This window comes from Acanthisitta chloris, unplaced genomic scaffold (genome assembly GCF_000695815.1).
Source record: "Acanthisitta chloris isolate BGI_N310 unplaced genomic scaffold, ASM69581v1 scaffold22217, whole genome shotgun sequence".
Lineage (NCBI taxonomy): Eukaryota > Metazoa > Chordata > Aves > Passeriformes > Acanthisittidae > Acanthisitta > Acanthisitta chloris.
In genome coordinates, this window is record NW_008681261.1 from 28612 (window position 1) to 42306 (window position 13695).

The 13695-nt window shown below is 42.0% G+C and overlaps 1 protein-coding gene across 1 annotated transcript in view; it reads left to right on the plus strand.

Moving 5' to 3' along the window:
* SMARCD3 (SWI/SNF related, matrix associated, actin dependent regulator of chromatin, subfamily d, member 3) overlaps nt 1–11692 on the plus strand; it is a gene marked incomplete at its 5' end in the record, with an annotated part of 25325 nt that extends 13633 nt beyond the window's left edge. The window contains 6 exons of the mRNA XM_009078051.1: nt 928–1089; nt 5025–5122; nt 7406–7541; nt 9633–9755; nt 11001–11102; nt 11201–11692. Coding sequence (XP_009076299.1) covers nt 928–1089; nt 5025–5122; nt 7406–7541; nt 9633–9755; nt 11001–11102; nt 11201–11254 — 675 coding nt within the window. The remainder of the gene's footprint in view (nt 1–927; nt 1090–5024; nt 5123–7405; nt 7542–9632; nt 9756–11000; nt 11103–11200) is intronic.
* Nucleotides 11693–13695: the final 2003 nt, after the last annotated feature.

Here is a 13695-nt window from a genome sequence, read left to right on the forward strand (position 1 = left end):
GATAAGGACACTCCGTTTTATGTTATCAGAGAGAAACTTTTATCAATTTTAAGGAGCTTATGGGCTAACTGAAAGCCTGATATAGCCAGAGAGAGTTTTTATTTAAGACAATATAAGGATGCTTGTAATGCTCACCATTATTATAAATTTATGCTTTACAATAGATGTTCTCTTATCCTTAAGTCTTGACCTGTTATAACGCTAGCCTTGGGTGGCCTGGCACCCATCCGAGTAATCCGTGCCTAATAGTGTGGCAAATACTAGACTCAGGTATGGGTACACACTTGAAGGGGCACCAAATTCCAAATTATCCAAGGAATTTAATATTGCTAGAGATGCAGAATAGGGTAGTGGAGTTGTATCACAGAGGTCAGGAGAAGAAGTATATTCCATTGACTGGTTGTGGTTGGGTAACTCTGCTGGTATGCACCAGAATGGTGGGAACATGCCCAGAAAAACAGAGTTCCAAGATAGCTTGTTGATATGAGGCAGCTAAGCAGTTATTAGCAACAGTGGAATCATCATTCTGACTTCCTTCTCCCTCTCTGTGGTTAACCTCCAGTAGTTCAGGAGCAGTAGTTCAGTGGAAGGACCATTCTTATTCTTCTCCCACTCCCTAAAGTCAAATTAAGCATCACTGTTGAAAAGGAAAATTCTTTCTTGAGTCTGTGTGCAAGATGTTATTATTTAAAGCGTGTGCTGCACGTGGTTTGTGTGCATGGCACAGGCACAGTGTCCCTCTTCACTCCTCCAGAGCACCAACCGTGGGACACAAAAATACAAACTTGTATTTTTGTAGTCTCTGCCACTGAATGGGGTGGTGCTTCTGCTGAGGAAAGGCTCCCCTGAGAACTAAATCTGAAGCTTCACACCTGTGTATCTGTCTGCTTTCCTCTCTATTGCCACCTCCTCCACTGTCTGTTCCAGCCCCCCCAGTTCAAACTGGACCCGCGGCTGGCCCGTCTGCTGGGGATCCACACGCAGACACGCTCGGCCATCATCCAGGCTCTCTGGCAGTACATCAAGACAAACAAGCTGCAAGACTCACATGATAAAGAATATATTAACTGCGACAAGTACTTCCAGCAGGTAACTCCTTTTTAGATCCTGCAGCTCTTTAGAGGCAAACTATAACATCCATCCACAAATTTGGGATGAATTAAAATTACTGATTCTTATCTTCCCTTAATGATCTGCAGTATCCTTAGTACTGAATGACTTTCAGCAGGCACTACAGCTAATAGTATTAGCACCCTTCTATTGTGCCAGTGCTGTCAAAACCCCCCACACCTGGTGGTTCAGCACTTCCACAGGAGTCATGGCCTTTCCAGGAAGGAAGGCTTCTGTATGGATTTGCTAGGGCTTTCCCCCCCCATTTTGTACTAAGAAACATGACATAATCTGCTGATTCTGATTGTCAGTTCATAGGTAGACCTGTTTTGTTCCCTTGTCTTTCCCTGTTTATGAAGGGCAGAAGACATGGAAGATATAATTAGCTCAGTTTGCTTCAGATAATAAATTACCCTTAATGATCCTTGAAAGTACCATGTTAAGACTTTTTGTCGTTCACAGTGACCTCTAGAATTACCCAAGAAGGCCACTTAAAAGCATCCCTTTCTGTAAATATGATACATTTATTCCACAGAGGTATTGTTATCTGAGCTATCATTGTGGTAATTGGCCTGGTTTTTTCTGTAGCTTCAGAGTTACATGGTTTATTTTGAAAGTACCTGAAGGCAGTGTTTGTGACATACTTCTGTGTGGGGAAAATACTGGCAGTTATAGTAAATTAAAAATGTTTTGGTGAGCAATGAAAGTAAATGCTGCAATGAAACTTGTGTCCTAGTTTGCTTTTTGAGCTTTTAATTTCTGTTATTAGTTTGCCCTACCACAGTTCGAAGTGATCAGTGCGTGAAATAAACTTCAAGGCAGCTTTGCACATTTGAAAATACAAAGTGCAATGAAATAATTGTGAGAGTTATGGTATTTTTATGGATATAGAACCAAAGTGATCTGGATTATATAGTCACTCTTTTGTTTGTTTGAGTTTTGGGGTTTTTTGAGAGTTACAGCATGCAGTCTGTTTCACATAGTGAAAATTCCATATTAAAACCACGTAAGAATTTTTGGCAAAATGACAAAGCTGTTTGTTCTGTTGATTAGATGATTTGATTTCCATTTTTTATTTACCTATAGCCAATTTAGACTCGTTTTGTTTGTGGCAGCCTGAAGAGGAAATGGAAAAGGGGAAGTGAAAAACACTTGAAAAAATCATGAGCAGAATGCAAAAGGTGAACAAGGAGTAATTTTGTGTATTTTGGTCAATTATTAGAGGCCGCCAACTAAAACTGTCAGGTAGCAAATTGAAAACAAACAAAGGTAATCAAGCACAGTTAAACTTCAGAACTCCTTGCAATAGGACACTGCAAGTGCTAAAGGTGTATATAGGTTCCAAAAGTGGCAAACCAATGGAAGAAAAATCTTGGACTGTTTTAAATGCAAAGCTGTGCAGGTTGGGAGAATTTTTATGGGAAAAAAACAGTATCCGTTTCTCCTGTTCTTACATCTTTCCTTTAGTATCTGCTTTTTGCCACTACCAAGGGCAGGATAATGTGGTAGCTGTGTAGCAGATCCTTTGTCTGATCTAGTACAGACATTCAGACCTTACTTTTGGTAAGCAGGAGGGCCTTCTCACTTTTATTTATTTTAATTTTCGGCTTAAGAACTTGCTGCAGCTGTCTTCTCTTGTGTATCTCATTAGAGGCTTATTAGCTTGTAGGTCTCCTTTGTGCTAGAACTCTCCAGGAATACCATCAGACCTGATTATTGTCTTCTCATCCTCAGAAGATGAGTCAGATGAGAGAGTTAGGAAGTAGCAGATTGCTTTTCTAGAAGACTGCATCTCACACCCTGCAAGAGCTCACTAATCGGGGATAGTTTCATAAGAATGCAGCACTTGCATAGATTTAAATCATAAGTGGGACTGATTTGAGTGTTTCTGTTTTCCTTAGGTCTCTGTCCTAATCAGCTAACCTTGCTTTCAAAACTCGTGTTAGTACTTAGGAAGATGAATCCTGTCATATCAATGAAACATTTCATGATGAGGTTTTTTTGCTTTTCACTCCAATGCTCCAAGATTGAAAGATGGAGGGTAAAGGAATTGGATTAGGAATGCCTTCCAGCCTGATAATATTAGTGTAGACTCTGTAGTTTTAGCCACATAAGTCCTGGGAAAAAAATGTGGTCCGAGTTGGAAGTGTGTGTAATCACTTAGGGGAGCAGTACATAACACATCTCTGTCTCTGGCATTCCCCTTGAGGTACTGGTCTTCTCACTGGGTATGCCAACTCTTCTGAGCCCAGCACTGGTGTGCTTCTGGTTGTATTCAGTGGCACAAGGCAGGACAGACTAACAATGAGCACTGATCGAGTTAACTGACACACCAGAACCATTCCAGTCAGAGAGGCTTGCAGAGCCAAGGGGTACAAGTATAGACCATTAACTCCAGTTAAACAGGAATATGAGAAGCTCGAGGAAAATTCCATCTAGCCTTAGTTTCCAGCCTCCCACCCTCCTCTCACTAGTGCGTGTCCTTGCTCCCTTTTCCCTTCTTAAAGCTCTTGTTGCTTGGGTGTCCACTTTAGGAGTGGATATGAGTGTTGAGCCAGTGGTGACAGCAGATTGGATGGAGCCTGGTATGCAGAGATTTTGGGTGGGCATTCCACAGTCATCTCTGTCAAGTCTCAGAATTCAGAACTGAAATAAACAGTGACCTGCAGACTCAGTAGATTTCGTGACTTTCTTGTTCTTTAGAAACTAGCTGGCTGAATTCAGGAATGCAGGCAAGTCCAGCAAATCAGACAGATTTTAGAGCTGATGAAGAAGGATCTTTTTCTTTTTAGAAACACTGTTTACATCAGTGATGAGATTTGAAATCCACTGTGTTACAAGCGAAAGCAAGAAAAAAGGTTCAAAGGTAGTTCAAAATCAGAGCTGGCTTCTGGGTCATTCTGCTGCCAAAGTCCCTCACTTGAGAAAATTATGGCAAGTGTTAATATATAGAAAATTTGGGTTTTTTTAAAGTCAGTTTAAATGGAACACCTTTAGAGAAAAGCCTGTTCACCTGCTCAGAGCATTAAAAACCCCAGGGGGAAAAATGGCTGTAATTATTTCTGAAAACTCTAGGTGTAAGGAGTGTTTCTAGATTCATGGCAATGCACTGCAATTGCTGACAGAAAAGCTCCAAAACTTGCAGATTTTAATCCTTCTCAGAAGAATTTTTTTCTGAATTCAATACATATTCTTGGTGTGATTTGCAGTAGTGTCCTGTGCAGGGCCAGGGCTTGGACTCGATGACCCTTCTGAGTCCCTTCCAACCTAGGACATTCTGTGGGTCTACGATTCTGTTCAGCTTCTGGACCATAGTAAAGAGAAGGTAGCCATGAACTGTTGTTTGGAAAGGGTGGATCCCTTCCAAAAGGCTGTTCAGGCTTTGGTTAAAAATAAGTAATACCCCATCGACTTTATTTTCCTTAATCTTAAAAAATTAAATAATTGCAGATGCTTTTAAAATCCAGAAATGTTTTCTTGTATTTTTCTGTAGCACAAAATATTGCAGGAAACATGCCTTGTGGGATAAAAACCAAACTGTTTTTATGTTTCCTCTAGTAAAAAAAAAATTGTTTTCTTTATGATGTGCTGCTGCAAACCCTCAGTGAGAGAGGGAGTATTGGCTTCTCTCCTGTCATTGATACAGTTGTCCTCAGGTCCCACTAAAGTGTCCTGTGCCCTCCAGCAACTAAGCCAAAAGTGGGACACCTGAAATTCTCATCACCTGGTGCATCTGTCTGCGAGCCCAGATGTAAGTACTGCAGCAATTTGCAGGGACAGGAGTGACCAAAAATTTACCCTGTGCAAGGAACCACAATTACAGCTTTCAAAATCAACTTCCTTATGAACTGCTGATTTCTTACTTTCTCACTGAGGTTTTGGGCAAGCAACATTTTTTGTTTATTGTGTTCCAGATCTTTGACTGTCCACGGCTAAAGTTTTCTGAAATTCCTCAGAGACTCACTAACCTACTGCTGCCACCAGACCCAATAGTGATAAACCACATCATCAGGTAAGCTCTTGGTCAGCTCAGCACTGTCATTTGCAAAACACTCACTAGATAAAGCATGGAAACAGCTGCAGTAGCAGGGACCAGAATCCAGTTTGTATAACTTCCCAGTGAGTACCTTGGACTTTGTTATGTGTTCATTTTCAGTGTCGCTCTGGACTGTATAATTCTGCATTATTTTCACCAGAATGGCACCAGTTCTCTAGGAGTATGCAGAACAACTTTTATGTTTATTCCTACTAGAATACAATTGAGAGAGTTGATCAGGTTTCTTTCCTAAGGGGAGAAGAATGAGAGCTTGAACCCACAAAAAGAGAGAAAAAAGGAATCGAAGCAAGATACTGTACATCATGGGCAATCATTCTAAGCACTGAGTTACTATGTGAAGTGTACAACAGCATTACAGTCTCAAATGCTGTGGCCAGACCATGCATTCTTTGTTGGGATTGGCTCAGCTGTTTGGTTGTTAGTCAGACATCTCCAGAGATTTGCAGCAAAGAATGCCTGGATTCAGAGAAGGTCATTGTGGCCAAGGTACTGAGCTCTGGCATCTTTGTCAAAACAGATGTCTTTTCATCACAGCAGATGAAACACAACTCTCAGTTATCTAGGGCACTTCCAGCACATGCCACGTCTAAGTGACAACTGTGTGCATGGAGGAGGTGGATAAAGAGACTACTGGGGATTGCAGCCTTGCTGTTCAGCTATTTCAGTCTTTCCCAAGTTTCTTTACAGTCTTGGTCAAAACTCTGATTCTGGGTGTGTAAACATTATTGTTACTTGAGTATAGTGATTTGATTTCTTATAGAATATTGACAACAGATGCTTCTGAATATGATTAAAATTTGGTTCTTTATCTTAAACTTGTAATATATGTGATAAGAAGTTTCAATATTACTTAAGCTATTAAAATAAAATTTGCTTTTTGATTCATTTGAATAAATATGTCAGAGTAATCAAAAAGCAGCTTGGGAGCCATGCAGATGGATAGCTGTGTACATACTATCATTGAACACAACTCAGTGGCCTGTCTCATGGACCAAAAACCAGCTGAGGTCCTCAGAGATATATGCTCATTGCTCAGAGAAAAATGACAAGGAACTGATGGATATGTTTCTAGGGGTAGAGAGGTGGCAAAGAGGTTCTGGAGGCAGTGTTTTCTGTCAGGTACCAGCTGAAGAACAGGACATCATGTCTACTAGCATTCTCTGATACACCATGTGCACCACACAGCACATGGCAGCATTACATAGCACTGACATAATGCTGTAGAAAGGGGAAAGATGAATTTTCCGAGAACAGGGAATGCTTTTGCACTGGAGTCTTTACAGTCTCAGGATAAGCTAAAATAAATCTGGGAACCTGGCACTGAATTTAAAGGAAGTAAGTAATTTTTAGACTCATAAAAGTCACAGAATAATTCACAGTAGAAGGGATTGCTGGTGGTCATTGAAAGCTCCCAAATCAGGTTCAAATGGTATCAGGATGCTTAGGGGGACTGGTCCAGCTGAGCTTAAAACAGGCTCTCAGAGACCCTCTGCCCTGCCCTGCCACACCACATTCAATTTTTAGGAGTGAATGCAGTCAGCCCCTGGAACAATTTGCCAGCTGCTTGTCCTGGTTTAACCCCATTGTCAGCTCAGCCCTCTCAGGCACTCCCTCCCCCTTCTGTGGAACAGGAGGGAGAATTGGAAGGGTGTAAGTGAAAGAACTCATGAGTTGAGATAAAGACAGTTTCACCATTGGTAAAAAAAAAGTATTAACATTATTACTGTTGTTATTATTATTATAATAATAAAATAACAAAATAACACCCAAGTAAGACAAGCTCTGCAGATGAAAACTACTGGTCACCACCAACCAACTGATGCCCAGCAAGACCCCAAGCAGTGAATGTGTCCCCCCCCAGTTTTTTGCTCAGCTGGAGGTCTGGAATATCCCTTTGGTCAGCTGGGGTCAGCTGTCCCAGCTGTGCCCCTCCCAGCTCCTTGTGCACCCCCAGCCTGCTCACTGGTGGGGGGTGTGAGACGCTGAGAAGGCCTTGACACTGTGTAAGCACTGCTCAGCAGTAACGAAAACATCTCTGTGTGACCAACATTTTCCAGCACAAATCCAAAACACAGCCCCATACCAGCTACTATGGAGAGAATTAACTCTATCCCAGCCAAGACCAGCACACTGCTACAGGGAATTTTTTATCACTAGTGATTTTAAATATATGTGCTCTTAATTCACACAAATCTTCAGGCCTGTCTTTTACATGATCTTGTGTTATACTCTCCATAGTGTTGATCCCAACGATCAGAAGAAGACGGCATGTTATGACATAGATGTAGAAGTTGAAGACCCATTAAAGGGCCAGATGAGTAGTTTTCTTCTCTCAACAGCTAACCAGCAGGAGATTACAGCATTGGACAACAAGGTACTGGCCCAAGAGTAAAGTATCCCATGGCACATACGCGCATTGTGTAGCTTCATGTGAGTTTGTCACACATTAAAGATGGTAATGTTGTGAGACAGAGACTTCTCAAGAAGGTGTGCTTTCAAGGGAAAAATCAGCCACATGCAGTGGGAATACAGAGGGATGAGTGGCATTTCCACTTTAGAATTGATCCAGCGCCCAATATGGCTGTCAAGGAGACAGAAGTAGAGTTTCAAGGTAGTGTAATGAGTCCCCTGACATTTGAGAACCACCTGAACTGTATGGCTGTAACTCATTTATTGAGAGGTCATGGTATCTTGCTAAATTGCTAAGGCAAAGCTAGGAGAATCTCATACTCAGATGTGGGTTTTGTATTCATGACTGCGGAGCAGCTCTCTGTAGTAGGTGCATGGCAGGAAAATCACTTGGAGCAGTTTGGCAGTTTTAAGCCTTACTGAAAGAGAATCATGTGCACTTCAAATACAGGTACCTGTCTTAGGGCAATGGTGGGCTCTGCAAGGCTGTGTTAGGGGTGATGAACATCTCCTGGGAACTGTTAGCAGCTTCTGGCACATGTGTCAGTGGGTGATATGGCTTGGTAATTGATAAACAAAGGTGGCTTCTCAGAGCAAGGCCCAGCTTCTGCTTGTTTACCTCTAACACAAACAAATATGTTTAACTGTGGTCTTCTGCAGTTTTAAAGGGGGTCTGGACACCAGCAATCCAATGGATTCTGATAACTGGCAGCATCTTTCCTTTCCTGGCTCTTGAGGAAGGTCCTTTTCAGCAGGGCAGCTGCTCAGTTGGCTCCCAAACTACATAGGCTTGCAAGGATCCTGCACAGGGTTGCTCTGTTTCCAGTCCAGCTCACCTTTTCCCCTGTTTGTGTCACCTCTTTTTGCTATAGCATAGAGCAAGGTGTGATCAGCGAAGTGACTGAAGTCTCTGCTGGGTGAAGGGGTGTGGGCTGCTCCCATTGCCCTCTGTGTTTTGCATTGCTGTGCTGCCACGGAGTCCTCTAGTGGGAACTCGGCGCGTGCCAAGGGCGTTTGCTCTGCACAGCTGCAGCATTTTTCCAAATAAGGAATGATTTTGAGTTGACAGCAGCTCTTTTCTGTTAACATACCATGTACTTGTGCCTACACTAGTGGCTGTGATGTCATAGCTGGATCAGGGGAGGATTGTTTTCTCCTCTTGCTTGGACACCTTAGCTGTTTTGGCAAAATAGATGTCTACATGAAACTAAACAAGATATTGCTATCTCAAACTACAATGTTAGAGGAACAGAACAGCAAAAGTTTGCTTTTCTCTCTGTGTATGTGCAAATGATTCATTAACTGTCCTCCTACTGATGATACTTCATGTTGTTATCCAGGAACATTAGAGGACCTTGGCTTCTCTTCTGTCTTCATTCTTCCCTGCTAGTTAATGCTCATGTCTTTCATAATATTTGTGAAGATATGATTCATTTTCTATAAACCTTCCCTACCTCTGACTTCTCATTGTTCATACTCCCTTTTGCAGCCATTGTGACTTTAATAGGCTTTCTCTTAAGAAAAAGTCTAGAAGTCATGGCTATTCATTGAACATGGACTTGATCAGGAACTTTCTAGAAATTTTAAGGCTCAGAGTAGGATATTGAAGATGTGATGATGATAACCAGGGGAATAACTGATTCCTTGCATTGGGGACTGTTTTAAGACATACTTATATAGCACCTTTCTTCCAAGATCCCAGTCTTGGCAGAGAGACTGACTCCATCCAGGAAATTATTACGTTGTACAGTGACATGACATAGCTCTTCAGTACTGTATTTAGCATGCCATGCAGCAGTTCAGTGCGGGAAGTGAAAAAGAATCCTGTACACACTTGTATTGCAGAAGTACAAGTGAACCCAAAATGTAGTGGCAGGATTGCAGTGAAGTTGCTCTTTGAAGTGAATAAGCCCTGGGAACTTGCACAGGTCTGTGGTGTAGAATGGTCACCTTTGTATGTTACCAGGGATACAAGGATGCTGGCGAGGCTGACCTCAGGGTCACTGGAGCATGGGAGAAATTAAGTAACATCTGCTTTGGGGCTTTTTTTTGTCAGATTCATGAAACAATTGAGTCCATAAATCAGCTAAAAATACAACGTGATTTCATGCTGAGTTTCTCCAAAGATCCCAAAGGATACATCCAAGACCTTCTGCGCTCCCAAAGTAGGGATCTCAAGGTGAGCCAAGGTTTGATTAAGAATGAATAGCGGAACCAGAATGGAAGATTTTTTTCTAAATACATATAGAGTGTATAGCCAAACATCCAGGATGGATAATTGGTGGAAGACAGACAGTGAATGGAATCCTGCAATGCCAGAGCAGAGAGTATGCAGGAAAGAGAGTTGAGGTCATACTCCACTTCTAGTGGAACAGCAGTGCTTAGTGGGGGTGGTAGGTGGATTTGTGGTTGGCCAGTGAGACTGAAGTGCAGGGCTGTGCTGAGGTACTGTGTAAAATCAAAGCTATATAAAACTCAGCAGGAGCATCCTGTAGTATGAGAACACAATTTGGGTGTTTTCTTAGTTCATAGTTTAGTCTTATTTAGGAAAGAGTCAGGTTAAATATCTGCTGCCTTTGAGATACGCAAGAAATGGAATATAAAGAAGTTCAGTCATTTGCCAGCAAAGAGGAATAATTTGTTCCGCATAAAGTTTCACATTTCCTGTCTTTAACTGAGATGTGTCAAAATCAGTTGAATTAATGAATCTATGAAATTATTTGAATAAAATCATCATGTCTTTCATATATAAATATAGTTTGTTAGTCAATAGTCTCCCAAAAACCTGCTGTTAAGATTATGATTATTTATACTGTATTCAAAAAGGTGTTTAAATAAAGTAAGCTTTGGCTTGAGGAGCTTACAAACAAAGGCATTCTGGAGCTTCTCCAGCTAATTCATAGGACAGTTGTTCAGCATTCGTCCTGACTGATAACCAGTCCCATAAGACCCTTCTCTGTAATGTTCTGCCCTGCTGGCATCAGAGTTCTGATTGCACAGTACTGCTCTGCAAAATGTGCTAATGACTTTATATTTACCCATGATTCTGTCATGCTGGAGAATTCTGATTTTCACAGAATCACAGAATGGTTCCAGCTCCCTACTGCCCCATCCCTGGAGATGTTCCAGTCCAGGTTGGATGGGGCTTGGAGCAACCTGCTCTAGGTCTAGTGGAAGGTGTCCCTGCCCATTGCAGGGAGTGGGACTGGATGAGCTTTAAGGTCCCTTCCAAGCCAAACCATTTGATGATTCTGTGATCTTGTTTTGGTAGTAAACACACACTGTCGATTTGCTTTGGGCTTTGAGAACAGTTCTGAACATTGTTAATGTAGTAATATAGATAAATTTTGACTTTAGGTAAATCTGAATGTTTCTCTATATGGTAGAAGAGCTCTGGTGGAAAATGTTTTTGTTTTTATCACAGGTGATGACTGATGTAGTTGGAAACCCAGAGGAAGAACGCAGAGCTGAATTTTATCATGAGCCATGGTCTCAAGAGGCTGTGAGCAGATATTTCTACTGCAAGGTATGAAAGAAATACCCATACCGCTGGCTTATAAATGAATCTTCCTGCTACTGAGCAATTGAATCTGCTAAACTGTACAGTATCTTTTTTTCTTTCAGATCCAGCAGCGCCGACAGGAATTGGAACAATCTCTGGGAGTGCGCAACACATAAGTACTGCTCACAAGATCCCATTGGCATCATGACCACCAAACCAGTGGACTTTTCAGTGTTACTTAGCTCACTGTTACACATGGACCTGCTTCCTGACTGGATGAGAATGTACCATCAACACACCAGTCAAAACACCAGCTTTAGAGTGACCCTTGAAAATCTTGCCCATGGTGGGTGTCTCAGACCATTCCAGGCCAGAGACAGCACCACACAAGTGTCAGTGTGAAAGAAGACTAAAGGTTCATTCATCAGTGCACATCGTTAAGTTTTAGTGGAAAGTTCAGACACTGCACAGCAGATCCTAATGGGCTATGCTTAAGAGTGGCACTGATGGGGGAGGCTGAGATAGGTGTTCTAGGAGAATACAGATTTAGAGGAATAAATGCAGTTCTCATCCTATGGTACCCAAGAGTCTCAAATAGTAACTTCTCTGGAATTAGACAAGATAGTCTTCCTTAGAGCTGTGGAATGCTTTATATTCCTGAACGGGGTTTTTATTCCACCTGGACCAGTGCAAGAAGCCATCTCACCATCTGAAAGAACAAACTAGGAGGATTTTCATCCCGGAATATAGAGCCCCTCTGAAAGAAAGACATGTTGTCAGGGCATCTCTTTTGCAGACACAAATACTTTCTCTTCCCCTTGTCCCAGCAGTGAAAGGTAGACTGAATCATGTATCACTGGATGGGTGTGATCAATGTGCTGTACTGAGAGAAAGAGGATCATCCCTGGAATAAGAGCTTCTTAGGCATCCTTAATATCAGTGGTGTTAGCAACAAATGAGGGATTCTGAGAAAAGAAAAACAGTGTAATGGTGCTTTGCTGATGCCTGCCTTGAACACAGCAGATGTTAGCAATAAGCCTATGTGTAAAATACCAGATTTCTCAGATGTTTCTCTACGTGCCTGTAGGGTTCATCACTGAAAAGAACTTCCTGATGGTTGGTACAGCATCCAAGAACCTTAACTTCATGTAACATGGTAGTTTTCTCTTGAGTTCAAGATGTTAAAAGAGTCCCTGGATTGGTCTCACATTTTGATCATAGATGAATTGCCTCTTACTATGAAGTATTTAGTTCCCCATACATGATACGTGCTGGATATGTAGGATGCTGCTGAGTTAAAAAGCACTATCAGCCTTAAGTAGCACAGAGACCATATCCCATGGAAATCATCTCTTTGTGAATCATAGAATGTTTAGGGGTTGGAATGGACCTTAGAGATTATCTAGTCCCAACCCCCTGCCCTGAGCAGGGACACCTCCCACTAGACCAGGTTGCTCAAGGCTTTATTCAACCTGGCTTTGAACACTTTGAAATGTACCACAAATTCAGACTATGGGAATTTATAGCACATTTACTTGGAAGCAGGGACATCTTCCTTAAATCCTGCCCCTCCTCATTTTTTGTACTGCACCAATCAGCTTAATTAATGGCCCGACATGATTTCTAGTCCAAAATGCAGCTGCCAAAGTATAACTGTCCGTGTGATGTGGCACTCAAATCCTCTTCTGGGTTACTCCTCTTCACCTCCTTTTTTTCACTTCCTTGGAAGAGAATCAAATTCACACGTGGTACCGAAGCAAGGCAGATCTTCTGAATAATCCATTTGTCTGTATTGTCTTTTCTGTTTTGCTATCTTTGCCAATTTCTTTCTCAGTTGAGCTTAAAAGTTTCTTTTGTCCAGTCACAGAAGAGATAGTCTTCTCTTCCACACACTTATTTAATATCTTTGCTCTTACACTAGTAGTGCCATAGCTTTTGCTCTGTCCATTGTGCTCAGAGATGTCTCAGAAAATTGACATTTGATTGCAGTCATGTGACGGCAGTTCTGTCACACAGAGCCACTGGTGTGGGGAGAAGTGTGACTGTACCTCTTTGCCTGAAGTCTTTTACTGGGAAGGGCTTGCTTTGGAACTTTTCACAGTGAAATGTGAAATCCTGCAGTGCTAAACTGGTTATAGTGAGGGGCTGTGAAGCTGCCAGACAGTGAGTGACTTGAAATCTTCAAATTTTACTTAATTTAGTACTCTGCTAATTGGACTACAAGCAAGCATTATGAGGGACAACAGTGGGGGTCATCTGCTACTGTGCTTCCATATTTGTTACGCTGCTGTGTCAGTTGTGTGCATGCTGCCCAGTGTGTAAAACTTTTCTGTATGTGGCAAACAGAGCAGCTACATTCAGGGGGGTGTCCAGTCTGCAGGAAATCAGAAATGCAGAGAAAGATACGCAAGGATGTCAGGAGGGCATGGGAGTGAGATAGATGCCTGCAGAGTGTCTGCCAAGGAATTCTGGGGCTTGAGAGCTTTCCCACTGAAGTGACAAATATTTGTACAGAGAAATTTCAGTCACGTGCCATGGCTGGCAACAGACTGGTGAGTCCAGCCTGCTTTTAGAGCCTCTGTAGAATTAATTGGATGGATCTGGTTCCAAGTCTCTT